Genomic DNA, 27,032 nt, shown 5'->3' on the forward strand with positions numbered 1-27,032 from the left:
TGATAGACATTCTAAAAAACCTACAACAAGCTAGAAAGAAGGAAAAAAAATCAGAAATCTTTGAACTGGTACTTTTTTAGCTACTTGGAAGTGAAGGCAGGTAAAGATTTAAGGCAGACAGAGAGGTGCAAAACAAGACCAAAATGCAACTGTAAATTATATTATTTTGACTATGATTATAAAAATGTGTGTGAACCCCCAGTAATTTTTGAAATATCCTTGCACTGTACAGCAAAAATCTCTGAATTTCTGCCTGACTTGATGTCTAATTGTATATATATGGTGCTGTTAAGAGTATTACCCTAATAGGATAGAGTGAGATGCAAAATTTAATAGCTATAGCTGATAGGGAGAGAAGTTTTACTATTTCTAGATTCCACAGGATAACTGTTTAGCCTATTTAATTTGAAAAAAGAAAAAGCCAAATAAGCATAATACTTCTGCCCTAAATAAATGTCAATCAAATCAAATACTAAATTTCAGTCAATACTGTAGCTTAATATTATTGACAAAATACATCAACATATCACACTGGGTCTTGTGTTCTCCTACATGCATACTCTCATCATGTGCAAAAGCAAGCCTCTGTCAATGGAAGATTAAACATATTCAGGAGCTAAGCAAAAGAGCAATAACAGACTGACACATTCAGACAAATGAATAGCCTTTTACTTTTTTTTTTCATCTAAGTATTGCAGAAAAAAAAAAGAAAAAGAAGCCAGTGCAAAATAATATACTAAGATATTTTTAACAAATTGAAATTCTTCTCTTAGAGAAAATGAAGACTTCCTGTTATATACAGAGAAATTGACAAAAGGACAAAGCCTGCAGAAACTGCATTTCAAGACTGTGATCAAAGAGACAATAAAGTTCCCCTACTTCCCTTACAACTTTATGGAATATTAAGAAACTGAATTTGGGAAATGCAAAGTATAGTTATTGTATCTAAACAAAAAAAAAATTTGGAATGTCCTTTTAAAAGTATTGATCTAATCTCAAAAGGCACTTTTCCACGTCTATTTCATCAGGTCATGAATTTCATCAGGAAATCTCTATGTTGGTAATAACCGCCCTGTGGCATGTGGAATTAAAGACTTTGTGCCTGCTCATTTGGGGGTTTCCCCTACTTCTTTAGTAACATCCACTTTCAACATTCTGAATTTGGAATCTACAGCATTTAAACCAAAGGAAATTACTGCACAAATTAGGAAAAAAAAAAATAGCAACTTTCTGGGAAATAATTTTAATGGAGCAGAAAATAGAAGATACAGTTCAGGGGATTTAAGGAAAAAAAAATTCTTAGCACAATTCACCTATGAGAAGGATTCTGAATTTAGTTTTCTTTTCTGTTTTGCTTTTTTTTCTCAATATAGAATTTGCAATGAAACTTACAGACTAGCCTTACTTTAGTTCCTACTTAATCCTATAGTAGAAAACAATTGGCTCTGTTGAGACCAGAATCAGACATTAAATAGATGCTACCAATCTATCTTATTTTAGGAAACAATTAACTAAATGGACTATTTACACAGCTCAGCTCATTATGAAGCTGGTTCACATTAAGAACAAAGTTCCTTTAAAATTACAAAGGATAGTTATCTGTTCATTAACAGATGGATGTACAACACATCATTTATCTGAACTTATAGAAACATTTCATCTTTCCTAATGTGTCTGGGACATCAGCATGGTTACCCATTTAGAATAGGGCATAAAGGTTGTCTGAGAGCCATGGTGAGAAGTCAGAGATTTAAACACCACTCAGAAAAATCTCAGCACTTCCTAGGTTGAGCTCCTGAGCCTTCTGCTGATATCCTCACTGGAAATGAGACCAAATCATTGGATTCAAAACAAAGATATGCAAAGACATCACCAAATACTTGTTCTGTTTCTTCCTTACTTTCTCAAGTAAGGAATTTACTTTGATGCCAGTTATTAAGGACAATTATATAGAATACCAGCTATTTACTGTTGGTACCTAATCAGACACTGGAGAACTCCTGTAGACAAATTAAAAACATTGTTTGTTATGAACTTAATTATTTTCCTTAACAACATGTTATGGCAAACTAACACCATAAACAAAACTGTTAACTACTGTGATTCGGCATAGAAGCAAGTGAAAAACTGGGAAACGTTTCCCATTGTTGAATATGGGGAGTACTAAACTGAGATTGGTTTAAAGTATCTGTCTTCAGCTAAGCTGAGGTTCACTGGTGTAAATACATTTTCAAGAGAAGATATTATGTAGCTATTTTATGGGAATTCTTTGCTAAGGAGTATGCTAAGCATTTTTTCCTATAAAGTGATGTCAAGTAATTTATTCAGAGTCCAAAATGGCTTTATGTTAAAACATGTCTTCTTGGTATCTTATTCTGAGTCCTAACTATTGGCCTGAATCGTCTCTTTCACTCATTTGAGATATATCAAAACTACTTTTCGTTGTTCATGCTGAAATCTATAGCTATGCTTTAAAAAAAAAAAAAAAAAAAAAAAGACAGAAGGAAAAATAAAAGGAAAAAAAAATTAAAAAATGCTAAAGCAACCCAGAAATTAGACTTCAAAGATCAGAGAAAATATGAAAATAATCAATTTATTTTTCAGAAAGAACTCAAAGGGTTATGGTTTTCATATGCACTCTTACTCTCTTCATGGCAGAAACCTCTAGTTCTCCTCCCTCATTTGTAAACAGCTGTACAAATCTCCTTCATGGAGCACATACACAACAAAATTGCAATGTGCAGTCTTGCTTATCTGAAATCTGGTTTATGCACTCCCAGAACAACAGGATGTAGCAAGAGGAACTGTGACTGAAACTGGAGCAAAAATATCTCCTTTACCCTCAACATCAAATTCTAAAGTATGGTTGATAAGCCAAAACACTGGCAGTCCCTCTGAAACCTATCCTGAATTTTTGTGGTGATTTCAATAAGCTGCAGTCAAGTATTTCCACTTCTACTGCTGCACAGTGATAGATCCAGGATGCAGTTACTCCTCCTTTATTTTGTCTTTTAATTTCTTCCTTTCTCTCTAATTTTCCTTATTTTACTCTAACTCTAATGTGTACTTTGGTCATTTTTTCAGGGTGCCAGTGCCCAAGCACTGGCAGAGGGAGCAGGAGGACTGACCTGTGCTGGAATACTATCGGGAATGCCTGAGCTCCTCAGCCAATCTCCTGCCTCTATGGTAATATATTTAAGAAAAGGCAAAAGCATTGCTCCCTATTCAGAGTTCTTTTTCATATTCAGAACCATTTCATGATCAGTAGCAGATTTGAGAAATTTTTTATTTTATTCCCAATATAAAATACTGAACGTTTGATGACAAACTACACAAGAATTCTAGGGTTCTTCACACTTTGAAGATCAACCATTCATTTTTAAACTAGATTCTGCAAATCACTCCTTTGTGCTATATTTTTTTATTTGAAACACAACATTCATTGCTCAGCTACTTAAAGCAGAGTTATTTTGTCTAACGTCATAAACATAAAAAGAAGATAAAACTATTCATTCTTTTAGAACCATAGAATCATAGGAATATTAAGGTTGGAAAAGATCTCTAAGATCTAAGATATCTAAGTCCAGCCTTTGATTGAATACCACCATGCCTACCAAAACAAGCCATTAATATGTTTGTGAAGCTTATTTTGGTTGTCGTATGTTGTATTTTTCCTAATTACCATGTGTATTACAAGGCAAATATGTAAAAAATACTCAATATTGTGAACTTACATTACCTCTTCCTAAACAATATATAACAAAATATTCAGCCAAGTACCACATGCAATTTGGTCATTTGCTGTGCAGAAATTATTTTGGACATCTACCTGGTTGACTGTTAGTATATCCAAACACTTTGTGCAATTCCTTGAATATTGAATGTATAAGACATGCAAAGAAAAGCATTTCTTAATAATAGACCCTAGGCTTAAAAAAAATGCTCAAAGGCCAATATTTATAATTTTTTTGATAGACAGTCTTGGTATAATCCAGAGTGAACTGACTGAGAAAGTATGTCTTTCAATGAAGGTAGTGAATGTAGCCTACTTGCAGAGGCATCCACAGCCATGGCTGTAGTTCTTGTTTGGAAAACATCTTGATTGAAATCCTGTCACTATTCATCTCAGTGCAGAAAATAACTGCAGTAACTATCTAACTTACTTTCATCTATGTTACAAAGGTCATATGATTGCTGTTGCCCAGTCCAATTTCTAGTACAGATGAAAACTGTTTATTAAAGAAATATATTCTCTACATTTCCAATTAACAAATTTATATTACTGCATTTAGAAAAAAAAAAAGAATTCTAAAATAAACATCTCTTAAAACTGCTCTTAGTATTTGATGTTCTATGGAAGTAAATAATTTAAGGATGCTTTGATGTTCATTTGTTTAATATTTAATTTTTTAATACTGCATCCTCATTTTTACAGCTGTTTTCATTAGTAAATTATTCTTTGATTATAGCCCTTATTTTAATTCTTTCAGTCTTATTCAAATATTTTTAATAATTTCTTCACTATGAAATTGGATGTGAACTTCTTATCAATTTTTTGATGCATATCCATCTGTCCTCTATTTTTCCTGTGCAGACAGTACCAATGGCATTTTAGCATTTCTTTCCTTTGTATACATTAACCTTTCAAAAATATCCTGAAGTAATCAAAAGCTGTAAGTATTTATAAAACACTTTCAGCTCAAGGAAAATCTGTTCTGCAGAATCCATACAAAACATGCTATGGAGTTTTTGGCTAACATCAGCAGCTGGGTAACACTAGATCTCACGTTGGTACATGAAACTCGGTAAATTTAGAGGCCTCTAACAACACCATGGGTTGATTTGGGCCCTCTGTGAGTGGTTACTATATGCTATATCTCCATCATATACTTTCAAAGAGAACTTGGCTCCTTCTGGAAAATCTTCCACATGAGACCTTGTCCACTGTATCTCTTCAGATTAAAAATATGACCTTGTACAGCTGGAGATGCAGCTGGAGATGATATTGCTTTTTCTGATCTGTTCCACAGTATATATATAAATGGTGACAACTCCGGTAATTAATGTTTTATCTTTACCAACTGAACATGCTTTTTTTTTTTTTTTTTAACAACAACAACAAGAAGCCACCACCCCAAACAAACAAACAAACCACCACCCCAAACAAACAAACAAAAAACAACCAAAAAAAACCCACCCCGAAAACCAAAAAAAACCCCCACACCAAACAATCTCTATTTGGATGGGTTTCTATATTCCTCACTGAATTGAGCATTTTAATTCATTCTGATTTTGCCCAAATAACTAAACTGACTGAGACACTATAAAATGTTCCCCTTGCCACATGGTTATGATCCAATATGAAGAAACAAATAGACAGACATAAAAGAAGCAAAATAAAGACCTGTAACGACATCAAATCTAGGTTTACAGCCAAGAATCTCTGGAATGTTCAAATTCTCCCTAATGTTCTGTAGGTATCAGCACAAGCCCATGAAGTACTGCACAAAACCTTTCATCCACACAATGAATATTAGGCCTTTACAGAGCAATTAAGTGTTTATTTCCGCAGTAGTGATTGCACTTTGAGACTACAGAACCATCTGTAAATTTTCTTGAACTAAGTTCTGTTGCCCTTCCCCACAGGGAGTTAACATAAAAGCAATGAGTTCCATGAATTCATGGAGCAGTGGTGTGTTCTGCACCATGGAAAGATAAGAAAATTGGGCATTTTTTATTACTAAAAAAATACCAATTTTTCTTGGTTAGAATCAAAAAACTTTCTCGTGGTGCTGAGAAAAAAAGTGTTCTGTTGAAGTATTCTATATTTAATCTGTAAATATTCTAAAAAAGATGAGTCAAATGTAGAAAAACCACCACCATTTCATGAATACATGCATCTGTCTACGTCATATGATACAAACAGGGGATCTTTGATACATCATCTTTAAAATCAGGCAGATACATAGAAGGGAATAAACAATGAAAAGAGTTGAAAAAGTTTTAATATGTAGTTGCATTATGATATGAGGTGAAGATATGTGCTTTGTAGTAGCTGTCCTGTTCTCTTTATAAATAATACTGGAAAACACCAAGTTGGAATGTAGATTGGCTCTCTCAGAGGCCTGCAATAATATAGGTTATGTCAACACATGATCATGGTTCTTCGAAATACCATGGGACATGTGATGAACATAATTTGAATGAATCAAATCTCCTTTTGCATTGACCAACACCTACTTCTTGATATTTCTCTTCCAATAACACATTCCACTTTTGATGCACTCTTTGGGGAAACTAGATAACCCATTATTTTCTATGACACTTTGATAGCTTAAATCTGACAAATATATGAGCCTCTAATCTATTTGAAAGCTCAGTAACACTAATTGTACAACTCTCTCCATTACCCAAATAATCTTTAATATGTCATAATCTTCAATTTTCTTCTATCCTTTTGCAACCTCTTTTACAATTTCATTTAAAAAAAGATCAATAACTGTGGACTACCTTTTTCCCTTTAATGAAAGTGTAAAAAAGATTTCAAAACATGTGAAATTTTCTAGGAATAGAGAGAATATGAGCATAACAGCATTTTCAAGATTCTTTTGCCAGCTGCACAGTATTTCCTATCACAAAACTATATTGCCTTACCAATAATAGCACAGAAACCGAAATTTCCTTCCTGGAGAAGACCAAGTGTACCACCTAGGATCCTATAGAAAATTTAAGGATTTTTTTTCTGAGTTATTCATAGTTTATTTTTGCTATCCATCCTGGTCCATGAAAAGAGAATAAAGAATAGTGGCGTTTGTGTGTATGCACTTCTTCTGTAACTTCACATATAAACCAGTGAAAATGGTTCAGGACAGACTTATCTTTCTCCAAACAACACTGATCAACCCCTGCAATGAAATCAGAATAATTTGGTTTTTTTTCTACTTGTCTAGCCTTATCACACCATGACTTACAATATGATGCTTCACCATCTGCCAGAAGTGAGCAGATTATTTTAAAAACTACAACAAATATGTCTGAGTCATCACACTCATCAGGCTGGTGCACCCCAGGACAGGGTTGGCTCTCCTGGCTGTCAGGGCACTGCTGACTTAGATTCAGCTTTCCATCAGCCTGGACCCTCAAGACTTTTTCCGTGGCGGTCTCTCCAATATCTTGTTCCCAAATCTGTCTGTACATCCTGGTTTGCCCTGTCCCAGGTGCAGAATCCAGCCCTTTCCCTTGCTGAACATTATATGGTTGGTGATTGCCCAGCCTCTAATTTGTTGATGTATCTGCAGGGCTTCTCAGTCCTCAATGGAGTAATCAGCTCCTCCCAATACAGTTTAATTGGCATACTTAGCATCTCTTCAAGTTCTGTATCCAAATTGTTTGTGAAAGTGTTGAAGAGAACTGGCCTTAAGATGTACTCATGTGAATCCCACTACTGATGTAGTCATGTGATCCCACCAGCCTGATGTAACCCCATTTACTATAGTCTCTTTTTATTGTCCTCCACATTTCTGGGCAGCTTCAACCCCAAGGATTCTCACTAGCACTCAGTTTGTCAAGTTTTGGCACGTCATCCCACTACTTATCATTGGCAATTGCTTATCACTGATTTTGTACCTTTGCCCCTTACAATCTAGTTTAAACCTCTGTCAATGAGCCCTGGTAGCTCCTGTGCTAAGGTCCTTCCTCCCCTTTGAGAAATGTGCTCCATGTCCTGTAGGTGAGTGTATGAGGGTTATTTTGCATTCAAGCTGCAGCAAGATAAGAGGCTAATAAATGCCTTTTGTTCTCATTTTAATGCTTGTGTATTTTGATATTGTGCTGACAACAAAAAAGAAAAAGAATCCGGGTACCAAATCTAACTCCAAAAGGTATGGGACAAGGCTAAGTAAATGTTCTCCCTGATGGACATAGTAGGATTGAAAAAAAAGACTGTAGAAGATCCCACACTAATCAGTGATCATTTCTAGAGTGTCTCAGCTTTGAGGCTGACTGCAATGGCCAATGAGCAAAACAGGCCGTTAAGAGTGAAACATCCAGAAAACTGCAGCCAACAGTAACATCTGTCATGACAACACACATATGAAAATGATAGATATTCAATTGTCTTTGCTCACTGCTTCTGTTTCTCAGATACAGGGATTAGATCTTGTAGAAAGTGAAGGAATTTTTAACAGCGAATATGTAATGTCATAAACCACATCTGATTGCAGATATGCTGGGAATGTACAGTTTAAAGCAGCAAATGACTGTGGCTATTATAAAGGACTGGTCAGACATCACTCCAACACAAAATCAAAGGCTACATCATGATAAGACTACAGAGAAACGCTGGTGCAGTCTTAAAAAGAATGGGAAAGGATTGAACTCTGCCATTATTAAGTATAACCTTTGACCTAAAACAGCCTATTCTCCTTTGTAAAGATATTTTCATTAGACAGATATGTCAGATCATGAATTAAAATGGTCCCTGCGTAATTTTGATTTATTGGCTGGAAAGGTAGCATAATCAAATTTGATTTTGTATAGAAAATCAGTTTTTGATTTCATACACTTGGTATTACAAGCTTATGTGTTGTTTCTTTTGCAATTTTCCCTAGCATGCATTACTCATAATAGATAGTCCCTCATTACACCAAAGGTAATTAAAACCAAGTGAAATCATCAGTGTGCTATAGTCAGTGGAGTTTTTTACCATTACTTTCACGTGGGCCAAGTTTTTGATCAATAGGCAAGGAAAGCAATACTTGAAAATATTCAAGCTATAGCTTATAAAAAAGAAGGAAATGCAGCATTTAAGTAAATATATGTTATAAATTTTTGATATTTTTCAATAGATTGCCAAGAGTGTGAATTGTGTTTCACTAAGTGGTTGAAAAAATAAACATACGTGTGTTTTACATTAAGATCTCAACTGTGTAGTAGTGCAGTGTTTTGCATAGGAAATGGCTAATTCAGAGGAACAAATGAGATTAGTTTATCTGCATTTAAAACCCTGCCAAACTTTTACATTGTGAACCTTCAACCCCTTGAAAGGGACAAAAAAAAGAAAAAAGAATCAAAGAAATTCTAAATATACAAATATTGGTAGAACAGAAAGCTTTGGATGTAAACGAAGATTAAGGAAGTATAAGCAAATAATACCACTGCTTGAAAAAGCTTAAATTACAAGCCATTCAAATTGTTTTCCAAAACATTTACCTAAATTAGTTGAAAGACCACAATTTTATACAACAAGAAATTTTAATTAAGCCTTGTGCTTGAAGTGTTTCTGCAATTATTCCCTTTGGTTCTATTAGGATGTAGCCTCAGTTAAAATGTATTGTTAATATTACAAGATAACACTTGCTGGTGGCACAAAATTGAAGATATGCCTCCATGTAATTTTAGATTATTCCTTGCTGTGAGTTTTTGCAATTATTTTTTGTCAATAATGCTTTTTTATATTCTCTTGCCAATGAAATATTTTTAATCAGTACACCCACACTCTAAGCCTCTGAAAACAGGCAACTTCTACAAAACTAAGTATTTTTTGCAAACTAGAATTCAGTTAAAACTTTTCATTATTCATTTTTTCTGTATTAAAATAAAAAGTAAAAAATTAATAGGGTCATAGGATTCTCTGACTCTAGGCAACAAATAATGTAACTGTGAGCAGGAAAATCCCCAGGATTACATCTTTCCACTTTATTTGACATCATTAGTCCTTTGTCAATTGATAATGTCCATTGAAGGCATTTATTTTCCCCACTGAGATTCTCTGTCTATTGTTGAGTTATGCACAAGAAATAAATTTACCAGATTAATCTTTTCACGTGCATTTGTTTATCTGTATTTTAATGTCTTTCTCTTATTTAATAGTTTTATGCAGAACCATAATTGTTCAGTATTCCTGACATTTGGTAGTATGTAAAACTTGTGATTGAAAACATAATTTTTAATGATCAAGTAGATCTTAGAACAAACTCTGGTCATATAGGCAGGAAAAAAGGAACAGTTATTTGTAACAACTAATAAAACTAGCATTTCTAAATGCACAAGTAACACCATATATGCACACTATCGTTTGTTGGAAGAATTTTTTTTTCTGAGTGAGGAAAAGTAACAATTCTATTTTTTTTATTTGACTTACAGAACTTTCCTAAGCATACATAAAGGTTTGACCCACTCTATCCTTTTGCATAAAGCAAGACCAGAGAGCTTCAGATTCCCCCAGTTCCACTCTATTTAAAAAAAAAATGCTTCTAAAGAATGACTAATTCTTTGAATTGTGGCCAATGGTTTGCAAATATTTAGTATTACATTTTCAGTATTTATTACATTAAAACTAAATCAGAAGTCAGAATTTGTTTAGATTCACATTCAACTGCCCACAATTTTTAAATATTGTCCCAAAGCCTGCTACCACATTTGCATAATAATTCACACTCCAGAATTCCCGTTAAACTCAGACTGTCCAAGTCTGTGAAAACCCTTGAAGAGTCTGAAGTGCTCCTTTTTATCTGTAAGGACTCTCTGGGTTAGGGAGTGTACCTTGTGTGTATTAATGGCTCATCAGGAGATGGTGAGAGTTTCAAAGAGACAGGAACAAGTCAGCCTTTGAATAAAGTATTTTAGCTCAGAGCTTGACCCTAGGAAGGAGGATGATTTCCTCTGAAGGCTGACCCAGGGGAAGGAGGCAGCAGAGCATCTGTCTCACACAGAGAGAAAGGGTAGACATTCCCTCCCCTGCACTTCTCTTGTTAGTGTTTGTAAGCAGGTGCCACACATCCCAATCTCCTCTGCCTGGTCTGTTTTTCTGAGCTGGAATGAAGTCACAAAACAGTCTCCTGACCAAATCTTACTAGCTATTGCCTCTGAGAGTCATTTTCCAAGGGAGACAGAGCAAATGCTACTGGGAAATGAGTGGGTGAAACAGTCAAATTTCAGCATATTCACAGAATCATAGAATGGCTGAGGTTGGAAAGAACCTCTAGGGGTTTTAGAGGATTATGTAGAAATACTTGAAACTTTCTTTGGAGTTAAGTGGGGAAAATAACTGACAGAAACATTTTAGGAGGCTATGACTTTTTAGTGCTTATATTTCTGTTGCTACAAAAAGTCACAGAATGGAAAATTATATTTCCTCATGTTTAAATTGAAATTAAACAAATCATCTGTCTTGCTTTTCTCTCAGGGAAAATAAAATTTAGAATATTAGCTTTCAAGTTCAAGGCAATGCCTCAGCACAGCTGTTGCATCTACCTCATCTTCCTGAACTGTATTGCAATGCAAACTTGTAGTATGGACATAGTCAAGCAACAGGTACAATTGTGTAATGAAAAAAGTTGTATGAGAAGAAATAATACTATATTTTGCATGTGAGGGTTTATTTGGGTCAAGATGGTGTGAGCAATTACATATTAACAAGATGGTAATACCCACCATTAGATGAAACACTGGTGTGGTGCACTCTCATGGGGTCCACAGTCAAAGACACCAGTATCTAAGTGATAGCTACCCTTCTGAAAAATCAGAACCACATGTATTGTGCAACTGTTTGGCCTCAGAGGACAAACTGTATCTAATTAAATGCAAAGCACATATGATGGACATGAGAGGAACTCAGTACCATCTGCTCTACTACTGATTAAATCCTTTTACACCACACTGCTTGCCAGTGAAAACATAGCCTTTGGAAAAAAACAGTACTCCCTCTCCTGACAAAGCTAAAGCCCTGTGGAAGATACTGAGTCATACATCCTGGTAAGGTTATACTTCTTAATGGGCTACTACATGACTAATGGGAATTTTACTAGGCAGATAGTACAGACTATTCATCAGTTCAAGTTGCTTGTAAGTTTCAATAAGATGTATACCAATTATATTGATACCTTTGTAAATAAAGCCCTAAAAATAGAGTTAGGATTTTTTAGAACTTTCTATACATAAAATTTACATTTATATATACAGATATGAGTGTAGGTGCTAGATAATAAGTATTCCTATGATTGGGCTGCCATCTTTCAAATTGTGTAATAAAGACAACTTTTTAAAAGTTGTCAAGAGAACTTTTTAAAAAGAGAGATGGTAGAAGGATTTTAAACAGAACTATTCAGGTACAATTATCACCCAGGTGATTACATTCTTGTCTAAATTGCTCTGCAGCTGGATAGAATACACTACCCACTTTCCACACTGTAAGGAACAGATTGTACTTCCCATTTTAAGCCTGTGAAATGTGTTAGCTAGAAACCTTTCCTAGCTTAGAAGCAGATTGAAAGGCTGAGGTAACATTTGGAGAATATTTTTACATCTGTCAGTGAAAGTATTCAATTATCAAAAACAGACAAGCTATGACTTTTTAGCATCCCAGCATGTCCCTGCTTGTATCCTCATGACATCCTACAATTTGGTTTTGTTTCATAAAAACAATCATGCTGTACATTTCCAGTTAGCTTGGTGTATTATAATACATTGAAATCCTCACTGAGTTTTTGCTGCTTTTCTCTTCATTTTCAACATCTAAACTGAATTACCTGAATTAAAGCAGCTCTCCCCCTGCCGATTAGTTCAAAATCGGCAAATTCCATCAAGCTGTTCTTCCTAACATGACACAAAAAATACGGTAAAAGGAGTCTGCTCTCTGCAGACTACTTCTGAACTGCTAGCTACTTCTGAACTACTGTTCCAAGCCTTTTACAGCGAAGATGTTAAGTGGTTTTTCCCTCTCAGATCACAAAGTGTCTACTTCCTCAGGATCCTCTGCTGAACTTTCCCAGGCAGCAGTTGACAGCTCAGACACCCACAGCATGACACGACAAAAACCAGCTACACAAACAGACCACAAGAGAACTGAAAAAAAGCCTGCTCTCAAATAGAGTGAAATCCAGTCTCATACTATAGCTATTTCTTTGCCTCTGCTTTTATTAGTAGTATTTTCCCTCTGTCTTACATATTTTTAATTAGATTAAATAGCTAATGCTAAAATGCTTTAAAAGTTTCTTGTGTGTTTACCACATATCAAGAAACAGATTTTTTTCCTTTTGTGTTTAATGGCATACTCTATATAAATACACAGTTCTATGAGGGATATTCAATGGAACCTATACTGTCACGTATGAAAGCAATCACAGTCTAAACTAATGCCAAGGAGTAATTACAGCCTAATTGCCTTGGCTTGTTTGGTATGTCATAAATGTTTTTACAATGGTTCTTAGCAGATCAAGAGTCAGAAAACAAATTCCTGCAAGTTGTGGAGAAATTACTACAGCCCTTTAAGGCCTTCCTCAAACTGGCTCCATATTCTACCATCTGCAGTGTTCAGAAGACATTTCTCTGAGCTATAAATGTTATTTGTCTGCTGAACAAAATTCTTTATCTAGTACTTAAATTACATTTCAACAAACACCACAGTATATGAGAGTAGTTAAAAAATGCTCTTCTACAAGGAGTTAACTTTTCCAACAAGAATACTAAAACCCTTAGAGATTTTATAGGATCCATTCATTTGTTTCCTAGGGATTTAGCGTTAAACAAAGGACCAGTGCAACCTCTGTGAAATGTTCTTCTGTGAAACAAAAACCTGTGTCACATAAAAAGGACAGTAACTTGTCCCTCTAATTTGATGCTCATGAAGGGCAAATTCTACAAATGCTTATTTTTTGAGATGCAACTTGCTCAAGAAAGCAGGATTTTTTCAAATCTGTGAGACTGAAAAGAACGTAAAGGAAAAGGATATTGCCAGCAGTCACATTGTTTGATGAAGAAGAGCTACAGGTAATTTTGTTGCCATGGAACAAAGTGTGAATTGCACAGGACACAGGAAGAAAGTTGAAGTATATGCTGCAAACTTCTTCACTAATGGATTTTTTCTGCAGACCTCAGACAATGGGGTTTCTTTTCATGATGCACTAGCCCTGGAGGTACCCTCAGGAGACATTAATGAGACTGTATTGTTGGATACCACATATTGCTACACACAATGGCAGAGAGGATTTTCATTAAAGGCAGACACTGTCATACCACTTTGCATAACTTGCCCAGAAAAGAAAGACCTTTATTTTTCACCATTTCAGCCATTTTTCTGTGTCCCAGGGGACTTCTAACTAAACAGAAGAAAAAAAGATTGGAAATGAGTGTGACAGCAAAAAAGTAATTGTACTGAGTATAAATACAGAAGCTAAGAAGCTATCCAAAGATAAAAACTTAGCACACATGAATTTTGGCATAGCAATTCTTCTGCCCTTATAGTTCATTATACCAATTCAAGCATGAATCAAATAACAGCAGTATTTATCAGTTGATGACAACTGAAACCAATAGTTATGATGTATTGATTTTAACAAATATTTTTGTTGCATAGCATACTGTGTTCCCAAACCTTACAGCTGGCAGGGACATTTCTTTAAAGAATTCTGGAAGAAATCCTCTTGGGACAATGCATTTATGTGTCAGTGATATTGATATGTGTATATTTGGTGTAAAAGAATTACCTTTTCTTTAAAATCCAACAATTCCTACAAAAAAAAAATCTGATCTCTAAAATTATAATTTTATTTGGTGATAATTGAAGCATCTTTAGGAAGTTGATTGCTTAACTTTTGTGTTTAATATTTATGTTAGATCAAGAACAGTTCCCCTGTTTTTCATCTCTATGACCCTAGAATTTTTATCAAGTGTTTCTAGGATTGTTACTTTGCCAAAGTGATGGAAAACAATAAAAAGGGATGGATAAGTGTAAATTGCATTTTCTCCTTAAATTTAGTGATACTCAGTTTTACTCTGAGTATATCCATTTGAGAATGACAGATAGTCTTAAAACCACAGACAAAGCTCATTAATTTTACTGAACATAGAAATTGCTTCTAATATTCTGATGCTCTTAAGTATACCTAATAGCTCAACAGCCAAGAGAAAACAATCTTGAAATTAATGTTTGTCATCTACTATGATAATCCACAATGTATCTCAGTGTGTTAGATTTCATGCTTCAGTTTTATACTTAAATTAGAATTTAATTATTCAAAAGTGCTTAAATTCTTCAACTCTGTGGCTAAGTTCCCAAGCAATTTCAAGGATTATTTAAACAAATTGAGCTCCTGAGTTTAAGACTTGCCCATGAGAAAAAAAAAATGGCTATTTTCAATTTGAAATTGGTACATGGCATACATTCCATTCAGGAGGCACGAAAATCAGCCACTACACAATAATTACGGACCTCTGGATAAAGACAAAGAAAGAAAAGGATTTAATTTGATTAGCCTCCAACTTTATTCATTTAACTCATCTGGGAACTATCCAGTAATAATTCTTCCAATGAAGGTCATAATTCTTCTTTAATTGTTTCCACCTGGTACAGTACTGTCATCAATCCCCTGTTCTCCAGCTTTCCTTACTTGGCTCCCAGCCCATCACTCATGCCCTCCCAGTCTTCTTTTGCACTGTCATTAAGGAGCAAGGGAAAAGAGGTTTGGGTTATTTTTGTTGTGACACATCACAGAACCGCCAGCTTGGTTTCCTCCTTTGCTGGATGATTTCCATGTGTTCAGTCCCTAATTCTGTTTACACCTCCTAAGAACTAATTCCTGCCCTTTTTCTGCTACATTCAGACATGCTGAGCTCTTCCTTACAACCTGTCCCACACCCCAGCATTCTGCAAAGTTGACTTTTCTAACTCTTCCCCTTTTCTGCCCTTTTTATAGTCCTCCCTATACATCACCCCCTGCTACCCCCTCAAAAAATCTCAAACAGTTAATAAAAATCCTTTTGCAGACAAAAATCTTCACTATAAAATTAATGTACAAACAAGAGACTAAGACAAGCATTCAAAGACACTCATTCTACAAAGTCAAAATCCCTATACTTAGGAAAATTCCATTGCTATGCACACCTTGTTATGTTCCCAGGCATCCTGAGGAGAAAAGGGAAACTGTGGGACCCTAAAGAAACTAACCTCAACAAAGGTGACCTTTTACTTCCCTTCCTAGCACATTGCTTTCATGATTGCAGTGACTTCATCTGGGGAGTCAGACTGTATACATGAAATCCGGATGCATTCTGTTAATGGTCATTTTTCTCTGAGAGACTTTTATCATATTTCCTCATTGGAATTATCATGAAAGGAATTTTAATTTTGGAACATAAACGCAGTCTGCACACTAGCAAGCATATACACTTTATAGTAAATATGTGGTGTTAAGGCAGTAAGCAGTAAACATTTTTGAAGAAAACTTAATTTGTTGTCAATCAGACCAGATAAGAGTGATTATTAATGGTGGTGAATATATTTATCCAGGAACACAGGCTTGCCTAGACAGGAAATTTTGTATTAGTGAAACAGAATTTCTCAGTTTATTGATTTATGTCTAAACTAAATGAGAATATGTTCTATTGCTCTTGAGGTGGGTGACATGAGATTGAAGTAGGTATTTTAATATCCTGTTTAATGTCAAGTTAGAAAATTAGGTTCTTCCTCAACCTTTGAGTTTTAGTCATAAAAGACTGATAGTTCAGGACCTCCCAGTGTTTTACCATATACCATCTATTCAAATGGAATGGGCTGACAGCCCTAGGCTGCAAAAATCCTTAGCTGTTTATCAGAAAAATATTTCCTGTCCATTGGATTGTGAAGGTATTTCAATAATTTTGAATGAATTAATGTAAAGCTATTTGTACATGTTTTTTAGATAAGTAAAGAAAGTGAAAGCCTGGGTAGCGTTGCTAATAAGATTTATCTGGTAAAATAGATTATATAAAAAGAAAACACATAAGAGAGAAATGCGTCCTATCAGAAAGGACAACAAAATTGAACAGGGAGCTTCACATTTTGAGACAAATATATTGTCTTTCCCTTGCACTTACAGTATTGCTGAAGAGAAAACACTTATCTAGTTACATGAAAGGCCCTTCCTCTTTACCTATAATACTGAAGATAAAAAGGATCCTATCACACATTTACAAAACAAAGATCTCACACTTCCTATTGCTTAAGCAAATGTGACATGCTATTACTTCAAAAAACAGATTATCTTGTTGCTTGTTTCTGAAATTCTTGCACAACATTACCTGACAGCAAATTGGTTTATGAAAACGAGCAATAATGATTCTGTAATTTTTCTTCAACATTCAATGCCTTCTGGAAACCATACTGCAGATCATCCTCCTAAAGATACCTTTGATGTCCATGAGTCTCAGCAAACTGCTTCTATTAAAAGACTGCCTTTCAGTTCAGTTTGTTTATTTCAATTTGTTGTATACACACCACATTTTCAGCTCAGAGCAAGAAGATGAATGGACATAAATAATGACACATTTGCAGTAAGAATTTTGTGGCAAAGACCTTTAGTAAGATATTGTGGTTTCTATGCAACCACAAAACAGTGACAAACGTCTTTTGTAAATGACAGATCTAATTGTAAAGTTAAAATTATAGTTCCATGAAAAAAAAAAAAACAAGTACTGAAGACACAGTACAACATCTACTGTATGTTGGCATGTGGCTGTATTCCCAACAAAACCATCCCTATTATTCATGAATTGATTTACACTTTTTATCTTTCCATAACATGCAGTATTTATTTACCCTTACATTTTGAGACATTACAGTTTCTGCTGACATGGCTATTTTCTTAAAATAGAACATTACAGCAGTCCCCTGCTAGATGTTTAAGCCATGTGTATGTTTATTTTTTAATTTTTTTCTTGAACTTTCTAACTGTGAGCAGGCTGGGAATGTAGAGTCATGACGAATGAGAGTTTGCTTTATAAAAAAAAGAGAAATGTAGACATTTGATGTAACACTGAAAAATTCACAGCCTCCTACCTTAAAAACAAACATTTCCCGGCGAAGAATAGCCAGAGTGTTGAAGTTCCCATCACAGATGTTAGGCTTGGCTCCAGGATACGAAGGTTTGTCACCAGTGGGTGGCCTGGGAGGTTTAGGTTGCCTGTCATTCTTTCGTGGGTCTGCTGGAGGGACTGAACGATGTGGGGGTACTGTTGGCAGAGGTCTTGTTGGTGGTGGTATCCTGTCAGGTGGACCTTTAAAAATACAGCAGCTGGATGTAATACACAAACCCATTAAAGGAAACATACACAACAAAACCAGCTATAAGCTGTGCAAACCCAACAGTGAAAGGGGAATGAAAAAGTGACCTAACATACCTTTCTGATGTTATTAAACCACTGAATCATAGAATCACAGAATATGCTGAGTTGGAAGGAACCCATTAGAATCACTGAGTCCAGCTCTTGGCCCTGCCCAGGACACCCCAAGAGTCACACCATGTGCCTGAGAGCATTGTCCAAATGTCTCTTGAACTCAGTCAGGCTGGTGCTGTGACCACTGCCCTGGGGAGCCTGTTCCAGTTACAAACCAGGCAGTGGTTATAAAGGGCATAAAGAATGACTACTAAAACCAAGGAAAATAATTAGTTTTCATTATCCAAAACATTCCTTTTTTGGAACAACATTCCAATAAAACCTTCAAAGGGTGCTTAGGCCACCATCATTTCAGATGAGAAGTAGTTCAAAGCAAATTATTTACCAATTGAGTAAGATCTCTTATAACAGAATCATTTTCACTCATACAAAAAAAGAAAAAAGCTCTTGTTCCTTATAAGATCATCAGTCAAAGATTTTCAACATATATTTTTAATCTATAGTCATCAATTCACACAGGCACTTACTACTTACTCCTTACTACTGACCAGTTAATTATTACTGATCAGGTAATGTCATATTCATTAGAGACAGGATAGTCCCAGCTCTTTCCAATGTCCTTTGGTATGTACTGCAGCTCCTAAAACTGGACCTCCAATCCTAGGCATGTATATAACACACCTACCCCCCCTGCCATGATTTATATATTTTCAAGTGAAAAACTAAAACTCTGTAGAGCAGTCTTAAAACATTTTTCTTTTTTCAAATATATTATTTGTCAAAATATACTAAGTTTTATGAAATTACTATCCCACTCATAATTTCTCTACCTGCAAGTCATCAGGCCATCTCAGACAGATACTGATCGTAACCATAATGGCATACTGAATGACTTGAAATGAGTGTACTGAAAATGCCTTCCCCTCTCTACACATATCAGCAACAATTATTTTTCATGGACAATAAGACAAGAAGCTTCATATATAACTTCATGTCTGGAAACAAGATGAATGTTTTAATTTTTGCTCACTCTATTTAGGCCTCTCTCCAAATAATTTAAATAGATAATACACTTTGACTTTAAAAAATAAATACTGTTTGCATGACCACCTTCAGAAATACTTTTGAATAGTACGACAACTCTAAAACTCCACAAATGACTTTTGAATTTCTGAGAATTTTATGAAAAATACTTTTTATACTTCATTTAAAAAAAGACGGATTATGTACGGAAATCTTAAACTTGCCAAATAGTTGTCATGCAATTTAATAAGGCATTTATTTCATTCACAATTTTAAGACTTGTGACATTTATAATTTACAGCTAATAACAGTATTTCAAGGAATACTGCAGACCAAAGTAATTATTTTAATAGGTGTGACATTTTTATTGAGGCATATGATTCCAGATCACATCTTGATTTTAAAGGGAGCAAAGAAATCAGTTTGCAGTAGCTCGTGTTGGAAAGTTTTTAACCCCAAATCAAAGTTTTTTTTATGCTATTTGGTGGTGATGTCAGATATTACTTCCCAGGGGTAACACATTTCTCCTAATGTATAGCCCACAGCTGTTTGAGCTTAGCAGTTGGTTTTCAGCAAAATATTCTTGTCTAGCCCTTAAGTCTAGACTATCAACTTATGAGGTCATGAGAAACAACCTTCCTTCCAGCTAATCACAGGAAAAAAACCCAACCAAACAAAACTTGATCAGCCAATCATTCTGAAATTGCTTTTTATGCTTTATAAAAATATCTATCTGTGATTGTGAATATGATATTTAGAAATTCTTGTTACTATTACACCATGTAGTCTGCAGATTTCTAGTTAGCAGTACAGTAATTCTACATGATCGTAGTTGTCCTTTGTGGTAGGAAAGATAAAGAAGGAATGCCCCTCACAATATTCAACATAAAGAAAACAAAATTTAAACAGGGAAAACTGGAAGTACAGAATTTAATTCTGTGCAGATTTAATTAAGGAATATTAAGCAAGGCAATATCAAATTATATACACTGGATAGAGAGCATTAACATGGAGGTATGATAGAATTTTCAATTCTAAAAATAAAATAAATCTTTAAAGAAAAAAAAAATAAAGACTATTTAACATATACCAACAGAATCAAAGTCATTAAAACCAAAATTAAAACTGTCTCTGGAAGTTTAAGGGATAGTAATATGGGAGGTAGTATTACATTCAACCCATAATCACAGTTATGTTATTGTTTTGACTTTTAAAAAAAATTTCAATTGCCTTGTTAAATGCAGAATTTATTTGCATCACATGTATTTTATATCAGGCCATAAAAAACTGAAATGAACATATTTTAAAGCAGTCTCTTCTTTACCCTCTGTAGGGACTATAACACTATTTTGAGATCAATTTCTTATATTTATCATAAGAAAGGGTATTTACGGGACCTCAGATTTTGAGGGAAATTTTCTGTATTATAACTGATAAATTGAGAAGCAATCAATTCATCCAGTTACATGAGCTTGGACACCTGTGCAAATAATCTCATTATAGTTAAAGACCTGCATTTCTTAATATTTTCATAGTTTGGAATCATTTTGTATGAATTTTCATTATGGATTTTTAAAACATTTAAAATTACTATTCCAGATGAGTGTAGATTTGAATGTAAGTTTTGAACAGTGAGAAACAGAGTAAGAGCATCCTCAAAATCTTTGGATGTTTTACTCACACAGAGACTCTGGAATAACAACTGGTGAAGTCCACACTAATGAACCCTTTGGAGAGGTGATACGGACAGGAGGACCTCAAAGTTATTCTAAACCAAAAAGCTTGTGCTGTCTGATGAGAACATGGCATACCGTATATCTTCTGGATGCCCTGTAAATCGTCATTAGGTAGTTTGAAGTTGTCAGTTTCCATATACTGGTAAAATGGAGCCATGATTGCAGTGGGATCATTAGAGTGCTCCAAGCCCAGAGCATGTCCGAGTTCATGCACTGCAACTAGAAAGAGATCGTTTCCTGTGAAGAGAAGGGAAGGAAAAAGACCTTTGAATCCACAAAGCTAGTAAAAAAATAACACACATTGGGGACTCTGGACTTGCAAGATGTTTTCACTACATATGAGTTTCACAAGGTAATGGGTACTAATTTATGGATCATCAAGGATAATGTGGCAAAAAAAGCATTTTTGTCTCTTTTTTTCTAACAAGGAAACTATTATGCTATAATATATGGTACTCTTACAGCCATCATAAACATAAACCTTTTTTAATTGATACACATGGTAAGTGTAGGGTTCAAGTGTCATAGCTTATGTCTAGGCTTTTGTGCAATTTATGACTTGATGTTGCTATGAACCAAATTAAAAATGCTTTCATCAAGTCATACTTCCAACAGAAAAATATCTTGGCTTTGTTTGGTAAACTTCACAAACTGAAGACAACCTATTTAGGATAAACCCCATAGAGTGTCATTCAAACACTTGTAATCAGACCCTTGCTGATTATATGTAGATGTTGTCCATTTCTGAATCACTGTAACTGAAATCCTAATGAAGAAAATAGATGTCCTAATATATTCCCCTGTGCAATTCCTTGTAATAACAGTAGTTTTTTATTTAAGTTTTAGAGCTTTTTAAATTTTTGTAGGACAAAAGAAAAATCCCAAAACCATGCACTCAGGTTATAGACCTGAGTTTGATATCTTTGTTATTCTCTTCTTAAATATCTTTAAATTTTTTATTATAGAGTATTAGATACAACTGGAAGATGTGGCAGTAGAATATGGCACTCTTCTGAAGCAAACACAAATCAAAGCCAATGGGATCTTTTCTAAAAAAAGTTTCAGAGCTGGACCTCTACGGTATTAGTCTATTTTTGCTCATCTAAGATTTTGTTCTGCATATCTTTCTATGAGTCTTTCATACAGATTCTGTCGTACTTAACCTGTCACAAAATGAGACTTTGGAAAAGTGATTTAGTTCAGGAGAAAGATTCCAGTTGTCTAAAAAGGGTCACATCCTGAATATAGCTCATTTCACCACCTAGGGATGGGAAGAACTATCCTCCAGAAGTGTGATCCTGTCCCACTGACAAGAGAAGTACTCTAGATCAACAGCTTATGCTGAATTTGTCAAGTATTTTCTCTTGCTGACACACTAAAATAAACTTTATTCAAAGTACATATGAAAGAGGAAACACTAGATGCCTTCATGATGTATGAAGCCATGCTGATGTCTGTAAAATAGATGTCTGAATGAAATAATGAAAACAGACACAAGTAAAACTATATGCTTAGTTCACAGAGTCTTCTCATAATTTCTGATTCATAATTTGAAAATATGACAACTAAATGCTCTTGATCTTCTATTCAATATAACTGTGCATAAAAAATCATGTCTTCCAAAAATTAATGTGACATAATGTGCTTTTAGAAATGAGAAGTTTATCCCATCATTTATAATTATGTGGTTTCTAGACGAAATGTTTTATGACAATATTTCTCTTGGATGCAGCTCTTTTTACAGAAAAGCAGAATCTCAATGTGCTGTTTCAATAGGTTTGATAAGCCTGACTGTCCTGGTGACAAATGGTCTTGATATCTGAATCTGGCCTTCTATATGCAGACAAAGCTGATCTTGACATCATCTCATATGAATAATCCACAGCTCCTGTAGCTAACATCAGCATAGGAAATGATGCACAGAAGGAACTTTGTAATGGTTTTTATTTTGCACTTATAATGGAATAATTAATGTAATTTTAAATAATCATAGGTTTAAGATGGAAAGACAGAAAAGAAGAGCATGTTACTGTACTACAGCTTTCATACTATGATGAAAAGTCTCACATAATTTTTCAATTATTTTCTGAGTTTTGTAAAAGTTCTAAACTAGGCTTATTAGAATGCAAAATTTCTTTCCCTGGTATTAACTTGAATATTTAAGAAGCAATATTCTTTTTCTTTTCAGACCTTATGAAAGCAAATTTCTTTCCTATACCCATGCTTCCTACATCATAACTAAGAATATTAACTAAACCTTATATTATAAAATGCACTAACAAGTTGGCCACATTTTATTCACTGAATTATTTTCAAATAGTTTTGAAATAAGAGTATTTATTCTACTACTATCATTAGGCTTGTTACTGTCAATAAATGAAACAGTCTTCTACATGTTTTACCTCTACTGTTTGAGGCAGGAAGTCTGGGAAGTTAACTAGTTATAATTTCTAAAATTTCAAGAAACCACAGTTAATCAACAGTCTTGTAAGAGTCTACTACTTCTATTTGTGCCAGTTATGCAATACATGAAAAATCAATACATCCTTTGGTTCTCAGTGCTTATTGAGTCCCCTTACAGATTTCCAGCAATTTCTACATTGTGTTCCATGTTGATCTGAAAGAGGTGAAATACATAGCAATAGGGAAATAAATAAAACCGACTTTCAGCTACTGCCATATCCTCTTTCCAGAATCACAGATAATGAGCATATGGTAGAGCACTTCTAAAGAAGTACCAAGTGACAGTAGGACCATGTCAGACAACAGATATTATGCAGGGGTTGACTGTTTCTCCTTTCATCTTTTGAATAGAGGAGATTATGTAAAGAGAAAACAAAAAACAAAAAAAACAAATCAAAACAAAAGAACCCCCAACCAATCAACCAAAAACCTCCAAACACTACATTCAATGTCCGACTGTCCCTCCGGATTTAGTCCTTATTTCCACCTCATGCAATGCAACTTGTAGCCATCAGGGGAGCCATTAAGTGTGGCAAAGCCCTTGAGCAAATGCGTAAGGGGGAAGGGAGAAGGTCACAGGAAAGAGCTGGGAGAATAATATTCTTGCCTGGGGTGACAATGATTTAACAGGGAACATATTTTCTACTCATAGCCAAATAGCCCCATTATTCATAACAATTTCCATCAAGAGTCATGATTGTCTCCAGGGCATCCTGAATTTGAACTGACCCAAATAACTTAGTGCAATTGAAACTCAGGTTTAAACCAGCCCAAGATGAGCTGTCTGAGTCCAGTACAGGTAGGGCCTTATTACTATCTGATTTTCCATCCTTTTTGCTTTGCATATGATTAAATTTCTCTAATTAGGCAACAATTATTCAGTGCCTCCTTGCTTAAGGGAGCAGACTTGCCCTGAGTACCTCAAAGTTACTGTAAAATGCTCCTGACAGTGCAGAAAGACAACCTTCTGTAACTCTGGCACTTTCTCTCAAGGCTGCACAGAAGTGTATTTGTGACTGCAAGGTCAATGGTGGCCCACCTTCAATTCCTTGGTCAGTGCTCAGAATAAGCTGAAGAAGCATAAAAACAAGTGAGCATTCCTATTCAGGCTAGCTGTGTTATCCTATCGATACTGGGGAGTTTTTACATTTTCAATTGCCACCGCTGAAGGAGAGAGTGCCAAATCATTTCAGAATACATTATCCAAGTAGGACATATTTCAGGCAAAATGAAGCACCATCACAAACTTGAACAAGTTGTAACAGAATTAAAATGCATATGACTACAATGATTTTTAAAGCAAATGTTGCCACTGAAGGATATACAATGGTAAATATTCATTGTGATAGTCTCAGTTGCATCTTGTTGTATACCCACAGAGTAGTAGAAAAATATTGGAAAATATATTTCACAAGTCCAAAACTTGTGCATCTCTATTCTTGTGTTCCCCATTAGCATGGAGATTTGGAATAGAATGGCTGTAAGCTCAAAAAGTTTGTGATTCTTTTTCTTGTTTTATCTCAAGTTTGATTTCACAAGGGAAGAAAAAAAAGATACCGTGTGTAAAGAACTAAGATAAAATTATTATTTTTATACTGACACTTTTCTCTGAGGCTATAAACTACTTTAGGCACTAAATCTGCCTGACTTTACAAACACTGCCCAAACTCCAGAATATAAATATGTATTAATATATCAAATATTCAACAGCCAGCAGTGTGAAGTATGTTGTATGGGAAAGCCTTTCCCTTTAGCTAATATATACACTATTTTTCACATCTACAGATAAACAAAGCTAATATGTTTGTCCACAGTAAGCTATTAAGAAAACCTAGTTCTGAAGATAATAATTTCAATTTTAAATGGTATGTGAATTCAATTTATAAATGCAATAACTTAATGGCTAAACATGTGGCCTCAATTTTGAAGACTTTTCCATCCCAAGGAAAAAAAAACCCTAGAAACTGAATTTCAAGTTACAAACAAACTGTAAAAATATAAAGATGATTTATACATAGACATACACTCTTTCTTCCAAAGACTATTTTATTTCATTTTTCATGATGTAGATAGATGTTTTCAATTAAATTCACATCAAACTGAAATTTAAATCTGCACAAGACTTCTATTATAGTCCTATTACAACAAGACCAACAAGACAGTATCTCAAAGGCAAACCTACAAATAATCAGAAATATTACACACACATAAAATACCCATTATTTTCTGTTCAATGTATACAGAAGTTTCATTTTCATTTTTCTGTTTGTTCCTTTGTACCACCTGATGCATCCAAACAGCTGAAATGCTACAAACTCTAGAGTAAGAGTTTTACTCTACGTATCATACAAAAAAAAAATTAAAAAGATATTTTTTTATCTCTGTTATTATTATCCTTTCCAGACAGAATCAAATTTTGAAGATATTATTTCAACAGTCAGTCATAAAAGCAGATTCTTTCTTTCTCTGACCTTATTACAATAGAACAGAACTGAGCAAATATATTATGTATGCACTTACATAAGCACCATATATGTATATATATGCTATATTGAGAGTATACTTGGGCCTAAATATAAATAATAGGAATACTCTCACCCAAATAAAGGTGCTACATTTTCCAGTCTAAGAAATAATATATAGTTGCTTTACATTATCTCAGACTTCTGCCATTGGCACTAAAATTTGTAGCCTGGTGATTATTTTGGAAAGAGAATTTTGCTAAAAGATAGATGGAGCACCTTTGAAAAATGAAGAACAAAACTAATTTTTTGTCATTTTAAGTAAAAGCATACCATATAGAGCATATCCACTTTCTGCATGAACTTAGCTTAGCTATTTTTTCACACTTTATTTTCAACAATTATTTTTCAATAATATATCTATATATTTAGGCTTTTTCATTGTGACAAAATGCAGTGACATAAAAATATCTTCCTTCACCCTATTAATACATAAAATGTAAAATATCTCCTTTTCAGTAGGCTTAGTGAGATATATATGCATACATGATATATATGCATATATGCATAGTGAGATATATATGCACATATATTTGCAGACAGGATGGGAGGTACAGACATTTTGTTATATACAAAGTCTGTACTAATTACAATGTCTATAATTTAGAATACCTACACCCATAGGTGTATATTTTTGATAAACTATTCTATTTTAAAAAGATTAACAGATTAGTGTGAAATTCAAAATTGCTTGCTTGAAATTTGACAAGGACACATTACTACAGAGCAAGGCTGTCTTCAGGTGACTCAGATCTTTGATGAGATATGATGAGAACACTTGAGTTTAGTGGCCTGTGAGTCCATCCTGGCAGTGCTTTACTGTTTCTGCATATTTTGGGCAGAATTTAGAAGAAGTTAGGAGCCCACTTCCTTTAAAACACACATCAGCTTGTACTTTAGAAGGCAAAGACATGCAAAAGACAAGAATTTCTGACTTACTGCTTAGATCTGTTACCAGCCACATTCTACAACTTTTAGTAAATTGCTTGAAATGGGTGGAATTAATTACTTTAGGTATTCTTAAATTTCTTTCTATAAAAAGCATGGATATAAGAATATATCCACTTTTTCTTACAGTTTCTATCACTAGTACTGAAAAAATTTGCAAACCATTCTGACTAGTGAATCAATACCAACT

General features: G+C 34.5%; 1 protein-coding gene across 1 annotated transcript in view; it reads right to left on the minus strand.

The window, feature by feature from the left end:
* MMP16 (matrix metallopeptidase 16) overlaps nucleotides 1-27,032 on the minus strand; it is a 162,876-nt gene that overhangs the window by 20,844 nt on the left and 115,000 nt on the right. The window contains exons 5-6 of the mRNA XM_053956301.1: nucleotides 20,985-21,146; nucleotides 17,813-18,030 (exon numbers count right to left, since the gene is read on the minus strand). Coding sequence (XP_053812276.1) covers nucleotides 17,813-18,030; nucleotides 20,985-21,146 — 380 coding nt within the window. The remainder of the gene's footprint in view (nucleotides 1-17,812; nucleotides 18,031-20,984; nucleotides 21,147-27,032) is intronic.

This window comes from Vidua chalybeata, chromosome 1 (genome assembly GCF_026979565.1).
Source record: "Vidua chalybeata isolate OUT-0048 chromosome 1, bVidCha1 merged haplotype, whole genome shotgun sequence".
Lineage (NCBI taxonomy): Eukaryota > Metazoa > Chordata > Aves > Passeriformes > Viduidae > Vidua > Vidua chalybeata.